This window comes from Anastrepha obliqua, chromosome 2 (assembly GCF_027943255.1).
Source record: "Anastrepha obliqua isolate idAnaObli1 chromosome 2, idAnaObli1_1.0, whole genome shotgun sequence".
In the NCBI taxonomy this organism is placed as follows: Eukaryota; Metazoa; Arthropoda; class Insecta; order Diptera; family Tephritidae; genus Anastrepha; species Anastrepha obliqua.
This window is the reverse complement of record NC_072893.1, coordinates 106,404,204-106,431,356: the sequence shown is the minus strand read 5'-3', so window position 1 is coordinate 106,431,356 and position 27,153 is coordinate 106,404,204. Positions and strand designations below refer to the sequence as shown.

General features: G+C 38.3%; 2 protein-coding genes across 2 annotated transcripts in view; both read left to right on the top strand.

The window, feature by feature from the left end:
• LOC129238784 (insulin-like) overlaps positions 1 to 26,828 on the top strand; it is a 29,783-nt gene extending 2,955 nt beyond the window's left edge. Inside the window, exons 2-3 of the mRNA XM_054873962.1 lie at positions 25,533 to 25,761; positions 25,827 to 26,828. Coding sequence (XP_054729937.1) covers positions 25,533 to 25,761; positions 25,827 to 25,981 — 384 coding nt within the window. The 3' untranslated portion in view covers positions 25,982 to 26,828. The remainder of the gene's footprint in view (positions 1 to 25,532; positions 25,762 to 25,826) is intronic.
• LOC129238311 (jerky protein homolog-like) lies at positions 19,007 to 20,623 on the top strand. Its single transcript, XM_054873351.1, has 3 exons — positions 19,007 to 19,173; positions 19,232 to 19,605; positions 20,145 to 20,623. Exons 1-3 carry the CDS (start codon positions 19,007 to 19,009, stop codon positions 20,621 to 20,623), a joined length of 1,020 nt encoding a protein of 339 aa, XP_054729326.1.
• Positions 26,829 to 27,153: the final 325 nt, after the last annotated feature.

The window sequence follows — 27,153 nt, the reverse complement described above, 5'->3', positions numbered from 1 at the left end:
AGCTGACCTCGTTTAAATTAATGTCAATGTCTTTTAGTGCATTCATTTTACGGTCAATGCCAACAGTTGAAAGAACTAGATAATTGGACATTTAGCTGGAATTAAAAATCTTCTTTATATACCTGACCATATACAGGGTGGCGGTTTCGTTTTCAGAATTCAAATGCACAAAATTCAATTTGTTTCGGTATATTATTGCTTTATTCCCATTATTTATGGCACACGATTTCATTCATGTGGCTATCTCGGTTGGCTGCGCAGTAGCGGATCCTGTTAAGCCAGTCTTCCAAAACCTGTGTGACTGTTTTTGACTTTATCTCACGAATGTTCGCTCAATATTCGCCATAAGGATCCCAATCGGTTAAGGAACTGTACGCATAGCATCGGTCTTTCATGGCATCCTACAAAAAAAGCGTAAGAGCATCCAATTGCAACTCCACGGTAGCCAACTGATATCACCGAGGCGGCTGGTAATAAGATTACCGAACCTGGCGCACCATCCTGCTGAGTTGAAAATGAGTTTGCAATATTGCCTCGCTTAAATTTTTTTAATTTCATGTGACTACTCTACGAAATTACTCCAACTTTTAAACGCGATAGCCGATTTTCCTCCCTACATTTTTCTATCCTTTAAAAAATTTTAAATCATACTGTGTCACAAAGCGCGCTGAAATACTTCTCCATATATCAGTTCAAAGAAAATTTGCAGAGGTTAAATAAGGACAAAGTTTTTTTTTTAACGAAATTGGATTCTAAAATTGTTAAAATCAATTGATTAATTAATTGGTAGCCACGTTGTACCCGAATGAGTTAATCTAACTACCATTCGATAGAGTCCGGGCTCGAAGCCTATTGTAGGCATGAAACACCAATTGATAGAAAAAGTTTTTTCAAATAGGGGTTGCCCCTCGGCAGCCAATGGCAAACGCCCGAGTGTATTTCTGTCAAGAAAAAGGTCCACATAAAAAATCATCTGCGTTCGGAGGCGACGTAAACCTGTAGGTTCTTCGTCTAAACACCCAACTAAAGATGTATGTGCCAATTAAAAGTAATCATGTGGTAGGTCAATTTGGTTTTTTTCATGAGGAGCTTTTTCATGACAGGAATGCGCTGGAAAGTTTGCCCTGGCTGTCGCCCCTCGCTGTTTGTGGAAAACACCAAGGTAGGTAGGTGGGTGAAATGATTGAAGTACCAGTCTGGCACTCCCCAAGTAACACTAAAGCGCCGTTTTGATACCATTATAGGACCTTCAACAGGCAGATATGTAAAGGGTGGCGCGAAATTAATCGAGTGGCGCAAAATTAACCATTCAACTTTTTACTAAAAAAAAAAATTATTTTGAATGACGGAAATCTTTAGTTTGACCCTTACGTGCTCCATTGCTTGTCTGTTTGTATGCTGCAGCTGTCTAGCTCACAAGTGTCAAATATGATTGCCGTAGGACGATATTTGCAAATATTATAAATCTTTCCATAATTGATTAATTTTGCGCCACCTGTTATCTACAGCCAGCCAGAGCTGTTAATGTAATCGAGAAGATTGATGGGATTTAGGTATGCTTGTCGAAGAAAGGAGCAATCAGTGACCTTAATGGTCAAACACCCAACAAAGGATGTGGGCGCAATCATAGGCCAATTTTGGATTAGCCTTTAACTCCGTGAGCGAATTTGTCTTCATCGTCTCAACCATCATGTCACGCTTGAGTACGCTAATTACTTATAACACTGGCGGAAGGAAATCGGAGTAGCAACACCAGTGTGTTCAATAAAAACGAACTACACATTTTGGGGTTTTGAATCCTCTGTGCGCTAATTCGCTAATTTTTGGTTCGTTTTGATGTCACATCAGTGTAAAAAATTCAAAACTCGCCACGATATCGGGCATAACACTCTGTATCGATCCGTGCGGGACTCCGCTATCGACGGCTATCTGCCTATGTACATTCAGTTCGGCCCACTTTAAGCTCATATATCATTCACTTTATCAAGTTACCGCTAACATTCTCACACTTCCGCAACTAAAATTGAGTGCAGATGAACAACTGACAGGTGTACCAATAAAAAAAAACAGTTATTTTGAGAAAAGCTCCTGCGCGGGCAGTTTAAATGAGACATTTCAAGCACTTTTGACCAGAAGTATGCGTGGATGTGTGTGTCTCCTAAGAAGGTGATCCTTTTACATCGAACCGTGCTGCCTTACATAATATTAGAGGATATGTATTACTGAGAGTCGACTCTCCTCCTCGTGGAGGAGCTGCTAGCAAGTTCTCTTGGGCAGAGAAGTTCCCAATACAGAGATTTTCATGGTCCGAAAACATTTTGAAGTAGTGTCTTAAAAAGTAAATACTTTAAAATGAGAAGATCCTGGGTATACGAGGGACATTATTTATATAGTGAACCTGAACAGTTTTATTAGGTGTTAAATTTCCTTTATCCAAAAAGTCTCATCTTTTTTTTTTGACAATACAATTTTCCACAATAACCATATGCAGTAGGCCGGGTCGATTTGTGGGGGGGCAAAAAATTTGCCCATTGCTCTGTGAAAATCATATTCTAGGGATCAAAATAAGAAACTTTGCCGAAGGAACCATACCCCTAAAACGAATTCTGATGTCCCCCAATTTGGGTCGAACTTTTTAGTTTCTTTTCTCATGTAAAGGCCAAAAATGGTGATATTTTGAAGTGATTGTATGGGAAACCCCCCAGGGGAGTTCCAGGGGGTGTGCCACTGGCATGGGTGGATCCAAAGTTAGTGGGGGTCGGTCATACATTTGGACTCGATTGGAGCACTCTAAATGGGTCAAAGTGGGATTTTTCGTTCGACCCCAATTGGGGGACATCAGAATTCGTTTTAGAGGTATGGTTCCTTCGGCAAAGTTTCTTATTTTGATTCCTAGAATATGATTTTCACAGAGCAATGAGCGATTTTTAAATCGACCCGCCCTAATATGCAGGGTATTTTTAATTTTCGGTCAACGCTTTGTTGTGATTTTCGATGTGTATTTATAATTTGTACTCCACCTTTGGCAATGAAACTTCCATATGTTACAACTGTGAAACGCTGCCATAGGGAATTAATTTACGTCAAGGTTGCGCAAAATCAGTTGTTGTGGCAGAAACCATTGAGGCTGCGTAAAAACTGATAATGGCAGTCGTCATGGGACATGCAGTGGATTGAGGTAGTCTTAAATCATAAAGTCATCATAATCAAAAAGTATTCCATGGCCACTAATAGTAAACAAATTTCTTATCGTTGCAATCCACAAAATTTGACGAATGATTCATAAAAAATATTGAAAAAATTTAAACGAGGAGTTTTATGAGATCGTGATCGTGTTTTTGAAAGAGACGTGGTTCTGAACGCATCTCAATACAAGTAGTGGCGCTCGCACCACTCATGAACTCTGTGGCGATACAGGCAATCATCACCATGAATTTGGTTCGTCAATTGCAATGGTTGGGTAAAAAAATGTCCAGGTTTCAGATAAACTTAATATTTCGTAGTTTGTATTTTTGTACCGATGCATCGCAATGACATAAGCATTTTTTTCAATTGGCGCAATAACCGCTTAAACCATTTTAGCTGAGTTTCTTCATCGTGCTAACAGACGCCAGTCGGACACACTAAGAGAAGCCAAGTTGTTTTTCACCTGATCTGTTCGACGTAAAAAGGCTTCCCCCTTCCCTTTTAACCACCAGCACCGAATACTTTCAGAGTTAGAGCATTTGTATCCATTCGAATGACTTTACCTATCCAGCGGAGCTGCTGAAATTTTATTCGTTGCCTTATATCTATGTCACAGTAAAGCTAATGCAGTTCATCGTGCGAAAGGTCCAAAAATCTTCCGTAGAGTCTTTCTCTAGAATACTCCAAGGACCGCTTCAACGCCCAAGTTTCTGCACCGTACAAGGTAGGGGCATGATGGGAGACTTATTAAGTGTGACTTTCGTTCGTCGAGAAAGGACTTCACTACGCAATTGCCTACTTAATTCAAAATAGTATTTGTTGAAAAGAAAGACGCTCCGTTGGATTTCAAGGCTAATATTAGGTCTCTTCTTTTGGCCAAGCGTAAGCAGATATTATTAATATTATGGAAAATTACATTTGTTTGTAAAATAGTGAGTTATACTAGTTTTATGAGGTGTAACACTACTTACTAGCGGCGAATCTGAGCACAAAGACAACGAGCAGAGAAGTGGCGAATTGTGTATGGAATAGCGTCGACTTCGGTGTGGCAATGCGGTTCGTCCAGCTTTTGGTGACTCGGTCCCCTATGTTCAGCGTTATTCCGCCATTCTCGTGAGGCGCTTCGAATATTGGTCTCAACCTCGTCTAAAATGGTTGGGCTTCTTAGTGTAGACTAAAGACTTGGCTTAAAATAAATAAATAATTGGCGCGTGCACTTCTGTTGGGTGTTTGACCGAGCTCCTCCTCCTATTTGTGGTGTGCGTCTTGCTGTTGTTCCAGAAATGAAGGGACCAACAGTTTTAAGCCGACTGCGAACGGCAGAATTTTTTACATGAAGAGCTTTTTCATGACAGAAATACTCTCGGAGGTTTGCCATTGCCTGCCGAGGGGTGACCGCTATTGGAAAAAACTTTTTCATCATTTTGATGCTCCATGCACAGATATTCGAATCTGCGACCTCCAAATGATAGGCACGCATCACCCATTCGGCTACAGCGACCGCCTTGGCGTAGCCCCAGACAAAATTCTCGAGGGTAATTAATGGTCGTCGCGTGACTACCCAGACGTAAAATTGTCCCTTCACAACTTCGAGTGTTTCATCGCTTGTATGACATATCGAGCGGTTTTGTTGTTTCTGGCCACACAGGGTTGGTTAACATCAATCGAGGACCTTTCATGGTAACAGTACTTTCTTCCTCTGTTCGAGATGTCGCCACACCCCACCCTAAATCGCACTATTTAGTTAATCTTTGTGGATGCACTGATGCTAGGTCATACACTTGTGAATTGTGTTCGCTGCAAAAATGTCAATTTTTCTTTTTGGCCTAACCGCTGAGTCGGAAGAGAGCCTCATCCGAGAAGATGATTTTTCGACAATAATCAGAAACTCCGTATTAATAACTGAGCCGAAATTTCAATAATATTTTTTAGTGATTACCACACGCTCGGCAAGCGTGAAGAGATGCATAAAGAAATGGCAACCCTTACTGAATATTTTGACAGCAGGATGTCATTGAGCACTTTGACAGTTTCTAAAGAAGTAGAGAGAAATTAGTTATTTGCAGATAAAAAATGTAAAAAAACTCTAAACTAATTTCAACTCAATAACTGTCGAATTCTGTTGAATTCACTAAACAATGAGTAGTGTAGCTTGCCCCTAATGCTCGTAGATAGCCCCAGAAGAAATACAAAAAGTGCTGTTTATTTTGAGATGCACCTTGTATAATATTCTTAACGCTATCACAAAAACAACTACATAACAACTGTCAATCAAAATTTCTTAACTCAAAACACGCTTTGGACATAAAAATCTCTGCTTAAATTTAAATGAATGAATTAAGTCAAGCTTATCTCTTGTTTAGAAAATCAAACACATGTGGGAGTCCTCAGTTTATAAAAATACTGTGTTTTGATGTGCACACTTTCCGTATGCACACGTACAATTCATTCGCAGTAAATTGGCTGGTATGCAATCATTATTTATATTAATTTGTATTTTATTCTTTTAAGTATTTAATTGCATTCTTATGTGCACAAATGTATCAGTGCGCTGCTTTGCAACTCTGCATTTAAAAATACACATACTCATACGTACATATGTATGTTGTTTTGTGTAAAATATGCTTATGCATACATACATACATACAGATGTATATGGATGTTTGCTGGGAGGCGTTGTGAAGTCAACAAATTCATACGTACATACATACATACATACGAGTATGTACACATGTACTACTCGTATAATTATTTTCTCAGGCGTTGCCGTGATTTTCATACACCCTTGCCAGCTACTGAGGGGATCCAGTCCCCTATTCTGTTGTTGTTGCAGTTGTTGTTTTGTTTATTGTAAACGCTCGTGGCTTTATTAAAATAGATTAACTATTTTATTTTTAAACAAAACTTAAGTGACAAAGCTACGCCAACGCTTACAAAGCAAGCTACAGATAAACAACAATAATTTTAATTACAATCGCAGCAGTAGCAACAACAAAACCATGCCCTAAATGATAAGAAATGCATTGTGAGCCCACATAATTATTTGCATACATACATACATGCATGTGTTTATGTGTGTACATATATGCCTACGAGTATGTATTTTAAAACATTGAAATTCGTTTTAAAATACTCGCTTACACACTTTGCGATTAATCGCAAATTAAAGATTGCAAGAAATTGAAAACAAGCATTGTGTTTACAGTATTAAGGGGGTATTCTAGTGTAGGCATGAATTTGCGGTGTTTTTGTGGGTGCTACAAATAGAAAACGAAAAATATTTTTAACATCCATTTTTTTACCAGACATTTATTAATCTTTTAACAATACATAAAAAAAGGTCAAGCAATTAAAAACTGATAATTTTATAAGCTGTTGAAGTGGAGGGTCCAAAAACAAAATGGCGCGCTAAACTTGTCATGAATGCAAGCTTTCTAATGATCTGGAACATGAATGATCTGATCTAAAAAATGAAAAAGAAGATTACTAATTTAGCCCTGCATGCCCACCGTGATTTTTTGTACGTTGTTACCAATGTTAGTCGATTCGATTAACATACTCAAAATATCGATGCTGCAGAACTATCTATGCTCATAATTTTTAAAAGTTACTGAAAAATTAAAATATTATTCCTTTCTTTATTCAAAAGTAAAACAACATTTTCAATTGTTTCTGTTTTTCATTTATTTTTATTATTATCACATTTTGTTACTCTTCAGTCTTAGATATCTTACTTAGTGTTACAAAAAAAAAAATTAAAAAAAAAAAAATTTTAAATTAAAAAACATTTCACTGCCGATATAAAGTTAAAGAATTGTTTTATATTATTTAAGCATAAAAAGCGTTTAAAATAAAAGTTTTGTACATTAGGCACAAGTCTCAACTTTTAGCTTGAAAACTTAACATTTATTTATTGCTCAACACATGATGTTGAGAAAAAATTAAAAATAAATTAAAAAGAACATAGAAAATTACAAGGCTTCCTGCCGTTATAAAGTTTAAGTAATTTCATTAAATATGTTTCATGCCTTTTGAGCATACACTCTTCGTCATTCGGTGTTTTTTGTAAGGACAGATAGAACAAATTTTTCTTTTCTTTTTTCTTTTTTGAGGGTACATTCTCAACACTTGCCTCCTCAACTGGCACGGATAAAATATCTCGGATATTCTGCTGTAATTCTGAGTGCTGCTTAAATTTATCCCATACCTCTCTTATAGCAACGAATCTATCGTTAAGATGCAAAATTCTTTCAGATCTATCGTCAAACTGCAAACATGAGACCAAAAAGCTAAATCGCGAGCGACTCATTATTGAGATATACCTAGTTCCAGAATATTCTTTATTAAATAGCTCACGAGAGGTCAAATGGTTGTCTTTCATAGCAGCGCTCAATATTAAGATACCAATCAGTGCTTCAAGTTCTGTTTTGTTCACCGGCTTTTCAGTTGGAAAATCTCCATTCCTTTTTTCAATTCCGATGTTGGTGTAATGAACTATAATACTTAAAATTACATCAGTGATAAATAATTTAAACACTTCAGCGCAATCCGTAACATTCTTTTATGCTCCTGTTGGACCTTTAGCATGATGCACTATGTTAATTGCAGACCGACGCCGTTTTCCTTCAGTTGTCGCCCATTTATATTTATTTTTACCACGGAAAAATCTTTTGGAAAATGGTATTATATTATCCTGCGGCACCTGAGGTGGTGGTTCTTCATTCCAGTCCTCCGAATTGTCCGAAGAATCATCCTCCGAAGAATTCATACCCACTTCTAGTAAATTCGTTTCGAATTCGCTTTCGGAAATACTGAAATTCTCTTCATCCTCATACGACATAGCCAAAATTTTTTCAATTTCTTCCTCACAAATTTTAGTCGGCCTCATTTTCAATGCTAAAAAAGTTGCACTAAGCACAATGTTAGTCGTTTCGACTACGCAGTTTCTACAAATACATACATACCACTTAAGGGGTTAGGGGTAGTCAGAATTTTCAAAAAATCGATTTTTTTTTTGCATTTTCTTAAAGTATAATGTTTTAAAAATATTGTGTAAAAATTTGAAGTGAATCCGACAAATACTTTTCAAGTTATTCAACAATTAACAAAGGGCGCTCGGCCGCTCCAGAGCCGATAGCAAAACTTTAAATGCGTTTTTCTCAAAACTATGTTTTTCAAACTGGTGAACACTGTAACTTAAAAACCGCTACGTAGATTTCAATAAAATTTATACAGCTTTTGAAAAACATAAAAAACTTGTGCCTGATCGAAGGATTTTTTTTTTCAAAAATTTCGATTTTTTTTAACAATTAACTGTTGGTTTTTTTTTCTAAAATCTGGAAAAAATTTTCTGAGGCCGCCATTTTGTTCATTTTGAAAAAAAAAAAAAAGCTTCGATCAGGCACAAGATTATCTATTAATAAAACTAATTTTTCTTGTCCGATTGGTTTTAGATGAATCTGCAAGGACTTGTGATGTTCACCGCAAGGGACTTCTGGAGAAACGGGCTTCACACAAACAGCGATAACTTTTGCAATTATTAATTTTTTTTTTTTGAAATTTTGGTGAAGTCAAGTTAAAACATGATGTTTTTATGCTATGTTTTTATTTTTGTTAAATAAATTAATTAAGTAGCAAAAAAAAATTCGTGAAAATCATCATTTTTTCGGGCCTCTGACTACCCCTAACCCCTTAAGCGAGCCAAACAACAAGTCCGTACTGATCAGGAGCAGCTTTGCAACTGAATAAACTCTCTCAACGTTAAAAATGAAATTGATACAATGAGAGAAAAAGAAATTACAAATGTAAAAAGCAGTGATGTTAGTCGAAATGGCAAACAGTGGGCATGCAGGGTTAGATGAATGCCAGTGGAAAAACTAGCATTTTTTTGCTAAACTACATCTGTCCGAAAAAATAGAACATTTTTTCCTACTTTTTGGACATTTCTGAATTTTTTAAAAATAGTAAAATTTTTTTTTTTTGTTAAAATAATAGTTTGAACGATAGAGATATGTATTGAGAAGATTCACAGCAAATTTCAAGTGAATCGGTTCAGCACAATTTGAGATATCATGTGAAACGTTTTGAAAAATGTAGTTTCGAGAAAAATGCGTTTAAAGTTTTCAGACAAGATGCCATGTCAGCGAAAATGCTGCATCACATGAAATAATAGGAATTTAAAAAAATCCTCATAATGACACATTCTTCATTGTCTAAACTTTGAAAATATGCAAAAAATCTACACTAGAATACCCCCTTAACGGCGTTTAACTGCGCCAACACTTTAAAGCATATTCAAGATAATTGCGCCAATTTTTTTTAATTGCAAAAACAAAACAAAAACAAATTTTTTGGTGCATTTTAATTTGCTGTCAAAGCCGAAATTTAGAAAATTAGCTGATTGCTATAAGTCGTCTAATGAATTTCTTGGGTTTTGTTTGTACGTACAAAAATCTTTTAAATGCCCAACCTGAATTATAAACCTATTTATTATAGTATGTTTTGGTTAAAACACAAATCTTTTTTGGTCAGATTTTATTAGAAACTAAAACTTAGTAATATTTTTCTAATAGCAGTCACCCCTTAGCAAATGATAAACCTCCCGGTGTACTTCTGCCAAGAAAAAGCGACTCATGAAAACTATCTACCGTTCGGAGTCGACTTGAAACTGCAGGTCCCTCCATTTGTGGAGCAACATCAAGACGCACGCCACAAATAGGAGGAGGAGCTCAGCCAAACACCCAAAAAGGATGTAAGCGCTAATTATATATATAATACTAAGTAATTACAATATATAAAGGGGTTTTCATTGGGAGGGATCGCCAAAGGGCACCGAAAAAATTTGAAGATACTCAACTACAACAATTATTGGATGAAGACGCATGTCGAACCTTTGATGATACGTCTAAAGAGTTGGATGTTGACAGATCAAACGTCGGTAAACGTTTGCACGCGATGGGAATGGTCCAGAAAGCAGGTAACTGAGTGCCACCTCAATTAAAGCAGAGAGACGTTTGGTGACGTGTGAGATGCTTCTTGAACGACAGAAAAGAAAAGGTTTTTTTTTAGAAAATATCAGGTGTTATTTTTAAATTGTATTTGAATTTGAATTTGAAAAGGTCGAGCCAAGGAGCACCAAGAGATTTGGGGGCTCCTAAAACACTCAGGCTAATTCAGCCCATTGTATTTAAAGCTCTGGAAAGGGGGTAGATAGTCAAGGAGGGAAGGAGAAAAGTATCAGAGAAAGAGATAGGAAATAATACAGACAGAGATAGAGATAGTTAGTCCTGTGAAAATTTTCCAGATTCTTTGGCAAATCTGTAAATATCCTCCAGTTTTAGAGAACGAATATTACTCATTCTCATGACATCGGAACCCAATACTCGTAGCCATGCTCTAGCAAAGGCAGGACACTCACAGAGAAAGTGCTCAGTGCTATCCGCCTCCTCCAAGCATGACAAGCATACCGGGTTCTCGATGATTCCAATGGTGGTCATGTGCTGACCCCATGGGTTGTGTCCTGTAATGATGCCGACCATCAACCGAATATCTTTCCTTCTAAGTTTTAGTAGAAAGTTTGACAGTTTTCTGTTCGGACTTGTAACAAAACACTTTGTAGTTCTGCAGCGTTCCAGACCGGACCATCGCTCTTTATGTAGATTGCCTACATAATCGCTGATCCAATTCTTGATTCCTGCGGGACTGATTCCGATTATTGGCTCTGGCCACTGTGGGGGCACCGCTGATTCACGGTTGACCAATTCGTCGGCAATTTCGTTTCCTTGAACACCGGAGTGTCCTGGAACCCATATAAGTACAAGCCTGTTTTGTCTTGCGACAGAATTAAGCTTCTTCTTACATTCTTGAACCATCTTTGAGGTTGGCTTCGCGTTCTCCAGGGTCTTCAATGCAGCCTGACTGTCACTGAAGACTCCAATCTGTTTCCCGCTCAATCTCCTCTCGATTATCCTTTCGGCTACTTTTAGGATGGCAAAAACTTCTGTTTGAAAAACAGTTGCCATTTCCCCCCATAGCATAGTGATACTTATTACTATCGTTTAAGTACCATCCGGCTCCAGACCCTATTTCATTCTTGGACCCATCGGTGAAGAAAATATCCGTCAAACCTCCCTGCATGCATTCTAGATTGCTCCATTGCTCACGTAATGGAAATCTGACATCAAATTTCCTTCCAAATGAAACTGTGGGTATCAGGTCATCTTTAGGTGCCAAAAACAGTGGATACTGCTCCGATAGCAGCTTAAAGATTTCTCTGTGTCCCGAAGTTCCATCTTCGTGCCAGAAACCATATTTATGGAGTCTACACATAGCTTTTATTGCTTCCTGTTGTATCTTAAGTAATTGTATACTCCTATTCAAAATATATATTTAATTCGAATTTAAAAAGAAACTCGAACTTGGAAGGCCTTTTACGTATACGAGTACGTTAGCGCAATTAAACGTATTACACTGTATACCCATTTTGCGTTATACGAGTACCCACATACGTAGTAATTCTCGCACGCGAATATGAATGTGTATGTATGTATGTATGTATACGGTTTATAAAATAGTATTATATATGCAACGTAACTGATAACTAAAAAAATATTTAAGTCTGAAATGAATCAAAGGTTATCTACCCCCTGCATTATTTTGTATTTCTTTTTGTTATTGTCTGCATCTACATTTTAAACAACAAAAATCTATAAGTATGTTCATAACCCAAAATCACTGCCGCATGCAAAGGGTAATCAACATCATTTTACAGCTCTCAATTTTCTTTCTTCGTGATTGCTTCCAAAAATTTCTTTGTGAGGAGACCAGCCCTGATAAGCGACTCCGATGCATTCGCTAAAAGCTTGATTGGGTTGAACTCAGAGTCCTTATTATACCGTAAAAAGAATTTCAAACTGGCTCTACTTCCCTGAAACCAGTAGGTGCACGGCATTCATTGCATCAGTCACAGGGCATCACTAAGCTTCTCACTAAAAACTATTTGTTTGAGCTCTACCCCGGAATTCCCGGATTATATTCCAAAATTCAAAATACAAGAGTGTCTCTCAAAAGTGATTCGGCTTCAAAGAACTCCCCATCAACTGCAACGCACTTATGTCAGCGTTTGATCCAGCTCGCGAAACACTTTTCGAACTCTATTTTCGGTGTAGCCTCAAAGCCGTCTTCGATTTGTCGATTACTTCCTTTTGGCTGTTGAAACGCGTTCCCGGTAGTGGTTTTTTGACTCGATCAAACGGAAAAAAAATGCAGGGAGCCATATCAGATCAATTCGATGTTTGTTGGACGTTATTCGTTTCGTTCTTGATCAAAAATTCACGGATAATAATGGTACCGTGCGACGCTGCTTATTATGGTGCAAATTCCAAGAGTTGTTTTCCCACAAACTCTTTCCTTTTTGGCGAATTGCTTCACGTAGGTAGGTAGGTAGGTTTGGCAGCCGCATCGCGCATAGAGACAACGATGCCACTTAGACCACGGAATGGGTCCGTTGTGAGCCGCGGGGGCTGGGCTACATTTCCCTTTCCATATTGAACCATCCTTGACAAAGCGTAAAAGGTTGTTGATACCTAAAGTGTATAGATTATCTATATTTGTTAAGAAGTAGGATTTTAAAAATCGGTTTCTGCTTCTGGCTAGAGCCGGGCATGTGCAAAAAAGGTGTTGAATTGTTTCCAATTCCTCCTCATTTCTGCAGCTACGACAGAAATCATGCGTGTATACGCCTAATCTCCTTGCATGATTTCCTATGAGACAATGTCCTGTGAGGGCCCCTACTAAGGTCCTGATTTGAAGTCTACTCAGTTTTATAATACTCTTTGACAGACGTAAATTTAGCCTTGGCCATGTTTGCCTAGCAATTCCGCAGGTGTTAGCGCTAATCCATCTCTGATTTGCAGAATTGATTAGTGCGTCCTTAATGAGAAGCTTACAAGTTGCGTAAGCGTCTCATAATGCCCAAAAAATAGTCCTTATTAACTGACTGACATCTGGCAAAAATTCGTGAAGTAAAATACCGTTGTAATCCATAAAAGCCGTAAACATCGCTTTCTTTTTTGACTGAGGGCGACTTGGGTTTTTTAGTCTTGGTTCATTCCGAGCTCCCCACTCGCTCGCCTGGTGCCTAGATTGCGTGTCGAATTCATACACTCGCATTTTGTATCCACTAATGATGCGTTTGATGAATGTTGGGTCGTATTGAGACTTAGTAATCATGTCATTGACGATATCAATGCGGTGCCCTTTTTGCATGAAATTCAGGTCCTTTGGGACCAATTTTGCAGCAACATAGCGCAAACCGCATATCATTAACTACATTTTGCTGAATGGATGCATAAGCAATGTTTAACTCCTCTGCCTGCACTCTAATGGTTAATTTGAGGTTATTGACCAATTTTCCTTTCACTTTATTGATGTTTTCATCAGTTTCCGATGTCGACGGCCGGGCACTATGTTCGTCATCCTCTATGGACTCACGAGCTCTTCTGAAGCGTTCATGTCACTCCTAAGCGGTTGTTTTCTTTTCTTGGCACCATTAAATCAGTTTTTAACGCAAAATTTAATTCAAACTCGTTGTCGCAAGTTCAAATTCGTAAATAATAATAAAACTGTGACTTTTACAAATGTCGAGCAATAGCGTTAAAATTTTGGTATTGTAGAAATGTTATTCACAGATGTGGCAACCTAATAAAAAAAATAGAACTGAAATCAGTTTACTTAGAGCCTCACCTGCTGTTGTTCTGGGAGCATTGTGATAAAGATGTACTCGTATATCTAGAACTGAATAACCTAGGATTTCACACTCAGGGTTACGCTGATGACCTAGTAGTTTATGTATTAGGCTGGCATGAGGAAACCATTTCGGATCGCATGCAGCAAGCCCTTACAATAATAAACAAATGGTGCACGGAAAAAGGGCTCTCCATCAACCCATCCAAAACAACACTTGTACCGTTTACTAGGAGAAGGAACATAAATCTCAAATGTCCGACCCTTAATAGAACAACACTTGAACTCTCGACAGAAGCGAACTATCTTGGCGTTAGTATTGACAAAACGCTTACGTGGAACTCCCATATTGAGAGAGTTACTTCAAAAGCCACAAGGGCATTCTTTGCCTGTACAAGGCTTTTTGGTAAGACATGGGGACTATGCCCTAGAATGACCTTCTGGACATTCACCACAGTTGTGAAACCCATAGTCACTTATGCATCCTTAGCATGGTGGCCCAAGGTCAAGCAAAGAAAGGCGGCAAACGAATTAAGCAAACTGCATCGCCTGGTATGTGTTGGTATTACAGGGGCTATGAAAACATGTCCCACGGATGCATTGGGTGTGCTCCTGAACATACCACCGCTTCCAATTCTAATTGAAAGGGAAGCTCGCTCGAGTGCCTTAAGATTAAAAGGTATATCTGAACTTAAAAGTGGGGATATGAAAGGACATTTAAAGATCTTAGAAGACTTCCTACATAGTCCCATTCTTCATAGGGATGATATACTATCACCCAAACCAGTACTCTTCAGGAACTTCCAAGTTATAATCAATGAACGAACAGACTGGAGAACTAACTCTATCACTTTCAAACCTGGCTCCCAGCTATGGTTTACTGATGGGTCCAAATTGGAAAATGGTAGAACAGGGGCAGGAATCAATGGGCCCAAATTCAAAAAATCGATTCCGATGGGATCCTACCCAACAATATTTCAGGCAGAAATATATGCCATTGAAATATGTGTGAGAGAATGCCTTAGAAGGAAAATGAGAGGTACTCACATCTACATACTTTCAGATAGCCAAGCGGCTTTAAAAGCCCTTCTATCAACAAATATCACCTCTAGATTGGTAAATGATTGCCTAAACCTTCTCAACATAGTAACACTATGCTGGATTCCGGGACATGAAGGACATGAGGGAAATGAAATGGCTGATGACCTTACAAAACAAGGAGCAAATATGCAACTTACTGGTCCTGAACCCTTCTGTGGACTGACAAAAGGCCACATTAATGAATTCCTTAGGAAATGGGAGGAAAGAAAACTTGCCGCACACTGGCTAAACTTCGCCGGTCAGCGTCAAGCCAAACTATTCTTAAGTCCCAACAAAGGAATATCTGACAAACTTCTCTCACTAAACAGAGTAGATCTGCGTCTTTTAACCGGATACCTTACAGGTCACTGCAGCCTGAGGTACCATCTAAACAATATTGGTCTATCTGAGACCAATGTCTGCCGCTTTTGCGAAATGGACATAGAAAGCTCAGAACATGTGTCCTGCGTTGGGCAGACAGAGATTTTATCACCTTGGTGGTATCGTAGTATCTCCATGCAATCTTTGGAACAACAAACCCAAAACTGTGCTAAAATTTCTAAAAAGCCTAAAATTCTAGGGTTACAAAATAGACCTTTCACAATAGATCAGCTCTGGTCGCAGTGCGTAATGGCCTTCTAATAATAATAATAATATCTAGAAGTGCTTGCCAATGTCGGAAATCATTTCTAGGTACATCCAACTCGATGTAAACTAATCAAGCAATGGTCTGTAAGGACTGCTGTTTCTAGATGGATATCCTGTCTACTGAGCTTGTGTAATAAAGCCACTTGTCTCGCCATATGAGGGTTCCATGCTTCAACTTTAATTCGCAGTTGTGCAGAATTTTTCATTCCAAACTAATTTGTGTAGCATTAAAGGTTTATTGCCTAGTATATGGCTAATTTTACTACTATTATGAAAACTCGTCCCATGTCGAACTAGTTTTTGTTTTTTTTGTTTATTATAATTGTGAAACAGCAAAGCAATTTTTATTGCACTTAACAAAAGACGCTGACTGCCGAGCCCTCGCTGTATTAAAAAACAATTACATATTTATGAATTTGGACAAATGCAGTTATTTATATTCTGCGGAAAAATTTTGGGCCTTTGCACGTTTGTGACGGCGAGTATCGTAGACGATGAAACAATGAGCTGTATGAGCTTTTCGACGATATTGACATAGTGCAGCGAATAAGGATCCAGCGCCTTCGTTGGCTTAGCCATGTCGTTCGAATGCATACAAATGGTCCGGCTCTGAAAGTACTCGATGCGGTACCAGCTGGTGGTAGCAGAGGAAGAGGAAGGTTCCCTCTGCGTTTGAAAGACCAACTGACGTCGGTAAGCACGAAAGAGAAACGACACTTTGTTAAACGCGGCCAAAATCGCGTAAACGGTTATCACGCCAATCAACAAGAAGTTATTTATATAGGGTCCGTCATATAACTTTACGGAATTAAAAATGCTATAAAAAAGAAACTACTCAATATTTTTCCAAACTGTTTTTTTTTATTTTGAAGTACAATCCTTCCGGTTAATTATGGAACACAACTTCATTCATATGACTGCCTCGGCCAGCCATCAAGGTCTTTACGCAAAATTCGTCTCAATGATGTCTCCGAAATATCCAATTAGACACAGCAGCAATATTTTCGGGTGTACGCACGGTTTTTGGTCGGTCACGCGTTGGTTTGTCAATAAGCAACCCAGTTTCTCTTACTTTTTTCGCAAAGTAACGCACATACGCTTCATTCGGTGTTTTTCTTCTTCCCATTGCCGTACGTAATTTTCGTACACATTCTGCAACATTACCATGATTTTCAAAGTAATGTCGCAATATTTCCCAGCGTTCTTTGAGCGTATACACAACCATTTTCGTTCAGCGGAAGAATAAAACTAATTTTCTGTCAAATCAGATGACATCTAAGCGTTACCATTCTTCAAATGATACCTAGTTCAAATCCGTAACGATAGATGGCGGGCCGGGTTGGATACAATATGATTTTGGTTCAAAATTCTGTATTTAAAATTCTGTATTCAATATTCTGTATTCAAAAATCTGTAATGCAAAATTCTGTAATGTTAAAATTCTGTATTGCGGAACACTGTAATTTTAAATTTTGTAAATCAAAATTATGTATTGTCAAAATTCTGCATTGCAAAATTCTGTATTGAAAAATCGGAAGAGCATATGGATAAATAAAAAAGTTCGCACTTTTTTTTATTTTTCCATATGCTCTTCCGATTTTTCAATATAGAGTTTTGCAAAACAAAATAGTGCGCACTTTTTTTTATTTTTCCATATGCTCTTCCGATTTTTCAATATAGAGTTTTGCAAAACAAAATACTGCCAATACATGACTTGTCTTGACCCATATGGTTTCCTATATTATCAAAACAGATTTACAAAAAGCAAATGTACATATGTTTTTATGTATTTATAGCTTCAGAAACAATGTGAATGAAATTCGAGCAACCGTGCTAAAAAATATTGTAGAATAATTGCAATATTTTCTGTATACTTTGTTCAAATACCTAACTTTAATCAATTCCCATTCTTTCATTGTATACCAAAATACCCACCAAAATTTTGGTCAGTGCACGATGAGTCCAATATCGCTTTCCCCAGAACGCAAAACAGTATTGAGGCTTGGCATCGACGGCTAAAAGTTATTGCTGAGAAACGAAACTCAGGGTTGTACAAACTAATTAATGATCTAAAGGGCGAGCTGGTTTGTGCGAAAGCACAACTATATATAATGTAATAACTTTTGTTTTGAATGAATTTTTGAATTTTTCTTTAATTGACGTATGTATATATACCATTGTTTCTATAAAATCAGAATTCCATTATTCATAAAATAAATGTGCTATTCAGGTAAGCGTGTTATCAGGTTATCTGCTTATTTGGTTATATTTTTACAGCATTTTGATCGAAAATAATTTTGATTCCAGAATTTTAATATACAGAATTTCAGTTCTCCATCATTTTGATCATACAGAATTTTAAATACAGAATATTGAACCAAAAGAATTTAGGCTGGACAGAATTTTTTTTTTGATTTTTACAGAATTTTCATCCTAAAGAATTTTGAAAAGCAGAATTTAGTACCTCTCCCTGGCGGGCCCTGTACATTGCAAGAATACGTTTCCTAGGTATACGATATCATTGGATAATAGCCAATGGGTTGGGGCGCGTATATTATTCGGAAGGGTACAGGTTTGAATCTCCGTGCATGAACCACCAATTGATAGAACAAAGTTTTTTCTAACTGTGGTCGCCCTTTGGCAGATAAGGGTATTTCTGCCATCAAAAAACCACTATATAGGTCCCCCCATTTGTGGAACGAACGCCACCAAAAAAGGATGTTGTGAGTTAAAAATTTAACAATTTTCTTATTTTTTTCTATTGAAATAGTGTTCAACAATATGGGAGGATTTTCTTGCATATATATTTCATTTGTTATTCTATGAACTGGGGCCACTCGCAAGGATGTGCTTAGTAGCAAATTGAGCCAAGGAAGCAGTATTGGCAGGATAGTGAGTTGAGACCAGCCAATCTATATGAATCTGAGAATGGCCTAAACGTAATCGCATGAGTGTTTTAATTCCCTGCATCGACATGATGGTTGGTAAATACAGTCTAATCTTGGTAATTCGGACACTTGATAATTCGGACAGCGCGGTAATCCGGACACCAAAACGTTTTCTATTGAAGTCTCTGTAATCCGGACACCACGTATTCATGTACCTCTAAAATTCGGACACTTCTTTATTTTCCAGTGAATATGCTGAAATAAAAAGGAATTCCGTTATTTTTTATTTTATTTTATAAAGGGGACTCCCCTGCTAACTACTTTGCGTGAATAGTGCGTTTAAGTGCTCGTCAGCCTCCTAGTTCATATTCATAAGCATATTTGCGTAACGTGTAGTTCAGTAGCTAATTTCAAACATTAACTCCATAATTTCTTTAACTGTGGACTGTATAAATTTAACTATGGCACCAGCAGCTAAGAAACAACATACGTTTTTAACGATAGACCAGAAAAAAGAAGTTCTTAAGAAACTAAGTGAAGGACAGCCAATTCGACAGCTAGCTGCGCCATACAATGTAGGTAAATCTACAATTTCGGACATAAAATCAAGTGGATTAAAGATTGATAGGTAAAAAACGAAAACATTTTGTAAGAAGAGTTTACACTCCTTTGATTATATTTTGCAGTTACATTGCTAGAACAGAATGTGGCCTTGGAAAGCGTAAAACTATGCGACCTGCGGAGTTTGAAAAGATGGAAGACCACTTGTATAAATGGTTTGTAAACGCAAGACGAAACAATGCACCGATTTCCTCGGAAATCATCCAAGAAAAGGCCAAACAATGCTGTTCCCAAATTTACGGACAAAGTGTGGAATTTGTGGCTAGTAATGGTTGGTTTAGTAATTTTCGCTCCCGATATGGAATTAAATTCTTAAGAATATCTGGCGAAAAACTTTCCAATGATTCTACTGCTGTGCAACCCTTTATTGAAAAATTGCGAAAGAAAATTGCAGAAATGGGCATTACGTATAATCAGGTTTATAATGCAGATGAGACTGGTTTGTTTTGGAGAAAACTCCCAGAAAAAACCCTTGCATTGCATAATGAAAAATCCGCACCCGGGCGCAAAATTGGAAAAGAAAGAGTAACACTTCTAGTTTGCTGTAATGCAACCGGAGAACATAAACTTCCATTGTTCATGATACGGAAAGCCAAAACCCCAGAGCGTTTAAAAAAGTAAACCTTCCGCTTGGGTACTCCCATACCAAAAATGCTTGGATGACAGAGCAAATCTTTAAAAATTGGTTTGAAAACTCATTCGTTAAAGAAGTAAAGCGTTACTTAAAGGAAAGGAATTTACCAGCCAAAGCCATTTTACTGCTAGACAATGCAACTTGCCATCCCCAATCACTGTCGGATGTCGATAAGGACATATATGTTATGTTTTTGCCACCAAACTGCACGGCTCTTATACAGCCAATGGACCAAAATGCTATCCGAATTTTAAAGACAAACTATCGGAAGAGTTTTTTGTCTTTACTTTTGTCTAGCCCAACGAGCAATCTCCCGGAATCTTTAAAAAACTTTACATTAAAAGATGTGGCTTTTTTATCGTCTAATTCTTGGAAAAATGTGGATGAACGCGTGCTCAGAAAATGTTTTAACAAAATTCTTTATGACGAAGAATGGGACTCAGATGATGATTTGCCTCTTGCGATGCTACGGCCCAGCAGCTCAACTAAAATAATTGATCTTCTTGTTGAAATATCCCCTGATGTATACAATGATAACGAGATTACTGAGTGGTTGAATGACGACACTGATTTCGATATCAACGAGATTGGGGAAGAAGATAACGAGAACAGCAGTCTTGACGAAAATGAAAGTCAAGATCCTAAAATTTCGCACTCTCAAGCTATTGTCGCATTTGATAGTTGTATTAAATATGCTGAGGAACAGGAATTTTCATCCGGAGACATTTTAAAACTTGTGAGTCTCAGAGATATTGCCTTCAGAAAGAGAAATGAAACAAAATTGCGGCAAACGAATATATTGAATTATTTTACGGCAGAATAAAAACTAGTATGTATATGTGCATATAACTCATTGAATATTAATCAATTTAAGATTAAATAAAAGTTTATTTCATTTAATTACTGATCTACTGATTTCTATTAAATTTTTTACCCACTCGATAATCCGAAAAATTCGATATTTCGGACAACCTCTGGTATTTAATTGTCCGAATTATCGAGATTATACTGTAGTTTTCCTTTTGTTCAATTCAATTCTTTTGCTATTGCTATTGAACATGTAGCCTAGCCTCTGCGAGTATGCACTTAGGTGTTGAAGGAGATATAAACTGGATTAGCTTCTCCGGGTAGTAACTTTACCAATTGGGACTTCGCTTCGTAATGGGATGTAACTGTTGGCCATGGGCTGTTAAAATAAACGTCGCGATTGTACTTATACAGTATAAATATGAATCCACGAGAAATTCGTATAACAAAATAAAGAAATTGCTTCATTAAATAGACCAAAAAAAGCCCAAATAACGACCGAAGATGCACATGTTCAATAAAGCAGATGTGGGGCAAGACTGCAATGCACATGCAGCTAACGGCTCGTACAAATTTGATACCGGAATATTAATTTTTTTGAAGTGAAACTTCTTTAGGCGCGTCGGGGGCCCCAAGGCAGATTGAAAATAGGCGAGTGAAACGGTAAGTTCGGAGCGTTACCGAAATCCGTCAAATGGGCGGGGCCAAGGAGCAGCTGCTCCTTCCCACTCTCGCCTATTCGCTCTCTCTGTCGCTCTCTCGCGTCGCAAGCGCTGAACGATGTGAGGGAGCCACCGAGACACGCCGTCTCTCCCCTTCTCTCCCGAATGCCTTTCTTTCTCTCCCGTTTGCTCTATAGCAAACTACCCACGCCGTGCATTAGCCGTTCAGTAAGTGTGAAGTGTGTGTTAGTACAAGTGTGTGTGTGTGTTAGTACAACTAGACAGGGAACAACAATAGACGCAGTTTTCGCACGATTCATCAACAATTTGAGCGCAAATATATATATATCTCCCACTTTAGCTATCATAAGCCGATTATTAATATAGTATATTAGGAAATAACCATTGTGAGAGTGATCCTGAAAATTTTGCGATGTCATGTGAATAATTTGTGAATACAATCGATGTATATACTAGAAATGTGTTGAAAAGGTGCCTATGATTCCATTGTAATATAATTATAACTATATTTTATCAATGTATAATAAAAAATTTATGAGTAATATTTACGCTTTTCTGAAAAAAAAAAATGAAAACCTGAATTTAACACGAGAGAGGGGGGAGAGATCTAAACCGGGGCTCCCATGCATGGAACAACCAACTTAGAAGTTTCACTTCTACCGTGCGTGAGTCTGACAGACCCTAGATTTTTTTTCACACTAGGCAGAATGTCTGGATTTCATAACTTAAACCAAATTCTTTCCCGTACTAATAAATATACATACAGTCTGTGTCAGAAAAAAGGATCCGCGATTATTCATGAAGTATAAAAGATATATATTTAAAATTTTTTTGCATGAAAGTATGTAGAAACTCTGAGACGCAATTACTCAATAAGCCGTGTAGTCTCCATCGTTGGAGTATTTCCTGGCATCTTCTCGGCATGCTTTGAACCAGCTTTTCTGCGTAGCTCGTCGACAAAGAGGACCAGATTTTGCGCACTTGACGCACGAGTTGCTTTAAATCGTGGACTGGCTTTCCGGGAAGATGCGTTTTCATAATTCCCCATACATTTTCCCATACATGGGGTTGGCGTCTGGGGACTGGGAAGGCCAGTCCATGTGACGCTATCTTCCTGTTTGGTTGTTTTTCAATGTGTTTTCTGAGAGCAGTTTCTCTTTTTAACAAGAATTGTGCGTGCTTGGCGTAGTCGCAATAAAGGGTCCCGCTTAAAAAGTTGGACGATCCCTTTATCCTTCTTTTTTGTCGTCACCCGCTTCAAGCTGCGCTCGGAAAAGTCATCAACATTTTTGTACACTTTATACCGCTGATTCCACATAACAACAAACTTTTCTGATTTTTTAATTACTTTTGCAGCCACGGCGTAAGATAATTTCGACTCTTTCGGATGCGTTCATAAAAATACCGCCTCAAAACGCTTCGCGTACTTCTCACTCATTTCTGTTTGGTTGCGCTTACGGGAGAGTTTCGAACGACACTAAACTGCACTGGCGACGTAGCCTTTGAGTGAAAAAGCAGAACGAAATATATCTTGAAGTTACAAAAAAAAATCCGGTTCTTTTCTTTCGACTGTATGTCCCGAGAGCCTAAGCTAGCAATAGGGCTTCCTTCCTCACTCTCCTTTTTTCGCTGCGAATTAGATAATTGGATACTATCGTCCATATAGATCCAACTACAAACGAACGGAAATCTGTCAATTTATGTCTTTTGTGTAAGGGAGATCTAAAGGAAACACTTCTCAGCACTATTGAAGAGCATTTTCGGTGAAACACGCAGTTCCATTCCTTCAATTTTCATAGATAAAGTAGACGCTTTACCACATGAAAACAACCGCCACTAGAAAACCAGCTGCTCCACTCAAATCCGAGGAGTGTGCGAGCCACATATACCAAATATTAACCCCTTGCCGTGCTTTAACGAGTCTGACTCGTGATGAAAATGTTGGCCCAAACATGAATATGGCGAGCCAGGCTCTTGAATAGATCGTCACGATCACGAGCCGAGGTCGTGTATAGATAGTCGAATCAAACATAAACATCAACTTCAAGCTTCAACTCCATTTCTACAAAATTGAGAAACTCTGCAATGCAAAATTACGTTGGACAGGAACGACTGTGCTCTACCAGCCATTCGAACCAGAACAAGCGTTAGACAAGGCAATTTACTTTGGAGGAATTTCTGCATTTCCCACACACAGAAAGCAGGGAGCAAGCGTGATAGCTTTTTATGCATAAAGTTTATTGCATCAACGCATTCGCATGTCCAACCCAAACATGACCCAACTCAGGGCGTAAAATCTCGATCTAAAAGGTTTTTCTTTTACGCAATTATGTAAGATTTTCGAATATGAGTTGATTCGAACTGGGGTAATACACAGTCTTCGAACGGTAATTGGGTTTTAAAAGATTTTCAAAAAGAAGGTTTTTCATAACAGAATTGCCCTCGGAGCTTTGCCTATTGAATCACTGCCGCTCTTTTCCACCAACGCGGATATAATCGATTCGTATTCACATGCAAATCTACTCATAGTAGTCGGCCACTCCATAAAAAAACATATAATTGGCACTTACATCCATTTGGGAAGTTTGGCCGAGTTTGCGTGGAGTGCGCCTTGAGTTTTAAGGCGATTCTGAACGACAGATATTTTTTATGAGGAGCTTTTTCATAGCAGAAATACACCACACAATACAGGTTCACCATTGCCTGCCGAAGGCGACTGCTATTAGAAAACACGTTTTCTATCAGTTTGGTGGTTCATATACGGAGATTCGAACCTATGCACTTCCGAATGGTAGGTAGGTAGGTAGGTAGGTAAGATGGCAAGAGTACCCCAGGTACGCTACAAGTAGCACTTACGTGCCGTTTTGATACCATAAAGTGGACCACTACCTATGAAAGGATTAAGGGAGGAGATAAGACCGTCTACAGCCATCCAGTGCTGTTGATGTAGCGGAGGAGAGAAAGGGATCTAGGCTGGAGAATTTCATCAAGTCATCCCCAAAAGGGACGCTGAGGAATCTCAAGCGCCTAGCCGCCAAAGCCGGACATCTGCAGAGAAAGTGTTCCACAGTCTCTTTCTCTGTAGGATCCCCACAGCTTCTGCAATGGGGGTTGTACGGAATTCCAAGCTTCTCCGCGTGAGTGCCGATCACCCAGTGGCCAGTGATCACCGCAATGAGTTTGGAAATTGAATGGCGGGGGGTTCCAATCACCTTAAGCGTTCTGTTTATATCGTATTGAGGCCATAGTGCTTTTGAAATGGCACACGATGAGACAGACCTCCATCTGTCTTGCGCTTTTCTTAGAAAGAAGTTGTGTAGTTCCCTTTGACGACGGCCAAGGGGATACCGATGTCTGAGAAAAGGGCAGCTGGATTCGGTTCTGCCGCCCCCTTCCTGGCAAGCTCATCGGCAATTTCATTTCCCTCTATATTCCTGTGCCCAAGAACCCAGATGAGGGAAATGTTTCCTGCGCGTTCGAGGCGTTTAAGTTCCTCCTTACAGGAGTTCACGAGAAGAGAGCTGCAATACGGCGACGACAGTGCCTTGATTGCAGCTTGGCTAACGGAAAAAATATTAATGTCTCCCTCCCAACAGCGATCCCGAAGCATTTTGCATGCCTGCAGGATGCTTGAAAGACGCTGCTTGTCTCCGGCAGTTTATAGGAGACCGAAATGTTGGCTGATTTGGAGTAGACCCCCGCTTCCACTCCAGACTCCATTTTGGATCCGTCAGTGAAAACAGAGGCATCTATATCCGCAACAACTCTCCCCTCTTTCCAATCTTGCCTGCTCGGAAAGATAGCCCTAACACAACCCTCAAAGCACAGTTTGCGGATGGAGAGGTCGGTGCGAATATCAGAGAAGGAAGGGGAGATCTGCTTCAAGATGCTGCTATGCCCTACAGCGAGTTGTCTCCAAAGGCCAAACTCCTTCAGTCTAATAGCACTCTGAGCAGCAATGGATTTAACCTGCAGATCCACGGGAATTAAGTGGAGTATAACGTTGAGCGCAGCGGTGGGACATGTTCTACAGGCACCAGTGATGCCCACACATGCAGTTCTCTGCACTCTCTCTAATTTAGTAAAGTTGTAGCCCTTCTGAAGAGCTAACCACCAAACTAGGCAACCGTATGTCAAAATTGGAAAAATGTATACAAAAGATATTTGCATAGCAGTTATTGAAAAAATCATATTGTTGACAAATTACTAGTATCTATACATAAATATTTTCCTTTCTTACAGATGATGTTCCCTCAACAAACAGTGAATTTTCATAACCTGCTATGCCTTAGCTTGGTCGTGATTAGCCTAGTGTTTTGTGTGGAGCTATCGCCGCACTGCACTGAAGCTATTCCTTTGCTTCCCGGGGGTAGCAGCGATGTAGAGTTCAAACGGTACTGTAGTACCAATCTCTCAGATGCCATCCGCCTAATATGTGGCGGGCGTTACTATTCGCTATCACGAAAATTTCGTAAGTATAAAAATCGCATCGCATTTTACACATGGATTTAATTTCACCGTAATATTTTTTTACAGCTGATAGTGTCGGCATGGGCCATGTCTCCAGCCTAAAACGGTTAGCCGGCGAGGACGGTGAATACCGGCAACCCTTTCAAGGTGCCATACACGAGTGTTGCCGGCGTCCATGCGGCTACTCGGAGCTCAAGTCATATTGTGACCCTGATTACTGATATTAAAATGATATGCGCGCACATGACGTAAGAGCGATTAATAATTACTCGCCGGATGTACTCACACACGAATTTTAACTCATCCATTAGCCATAACCTCATGCATAAGAATCATACGAATTTGTTTTAACGATTTTACAAATACATATTAATGAACCCTTAAAATAATGCTTTAGAATAAGAATTAAATGTCTCGGCTAATATATGTATACAGGTATTATAATTGAAATATCGGTTACTTATACATACATGTGTATGTATAGGTGATCACGCATGCATATCCTGCACACATAGATCGGTAGTTATGTATGTATGTGTAGTGAAAGGAGAAGTTGAAGGTTGATAATGTGACCCATGTGATATAAGTACGTGAAGTTAAATTATTTTTGTGAAACAATGACGAAAACAACAAATATTATAATACATAGAAAATTGAGTCGCGATCTATGATCTGTAAAAATGATTTTACGCATTAAAATGGAATACCAGATCTAACTTTTATATCTAGAAGAAACAAGTGATTGGGACATTGCAATGTGTTTTGTCATGCATATGTATGTATGTATATGTGTGTACATATAATATATTGAAAAAACTGGCTTGTACTGTTTACAAATTTTATACTATGAGTATTTGTTGAGATTAATGAATAAATTATTTGTTTTGTTGTATTACTACTAAAACTCATTATTTCTAGTTAAATTGATTTTAGCTGAATTTATGAAACAAAAACGTACAGAAACAACGAAATAGTTAGTTAAATCATTTATCGTTTTAAATATTGTAATTCGCTATATAACTTAGTAACTAATACATATGTGCAAAAGTCTAATTTTAATACAAAGTAGCGCTAATAACTATTAAAATTAAAAATAAAATATTGTAAATCATATAATATCCTACATTTTTAATTTAACTGTCTATTCGAGCAGGAGGTCTGAACAAATTGGCTTACTTGTTTTACTGCTACAACAACAACAACAACAAATTGGAGGTAGACGAAGATTGATTTGAACGACAGATAGAAACAAGCTTGACACTCTGCAAAACAAAATAGCAAAACCCACAAGAATATTTTATTTTATTATTAGGAGGTTGAATTAGTTTTAAAGGTGACACACAGATGGCGCTATTTATCACTTTATCGCGTTGGCAATACTGAATGAATATTC

Coding starts and splice junctions, on each gene's coding strand:
- LOC129238311 (XM_054873351.1), top strand. CDS start 19,007: ATGGCACCAGCAGCTAAGAAACAACATACGTTTTTAACGATAGACCAG. Junction 19,174..19,231: donor AGTGGATTAAAGATTGATAG/GTAAAAAACGAA, acceptor TATATTTTGCAG/TTACATTGCTAGAACAGAAT. Junction 19,606..20,144: donor TTATAATGCAGATGAGACTG/GTTTGTTTTGGA, acceptor TTACATTAAAAG/ATGTGGCTTTTTTATCGTCT.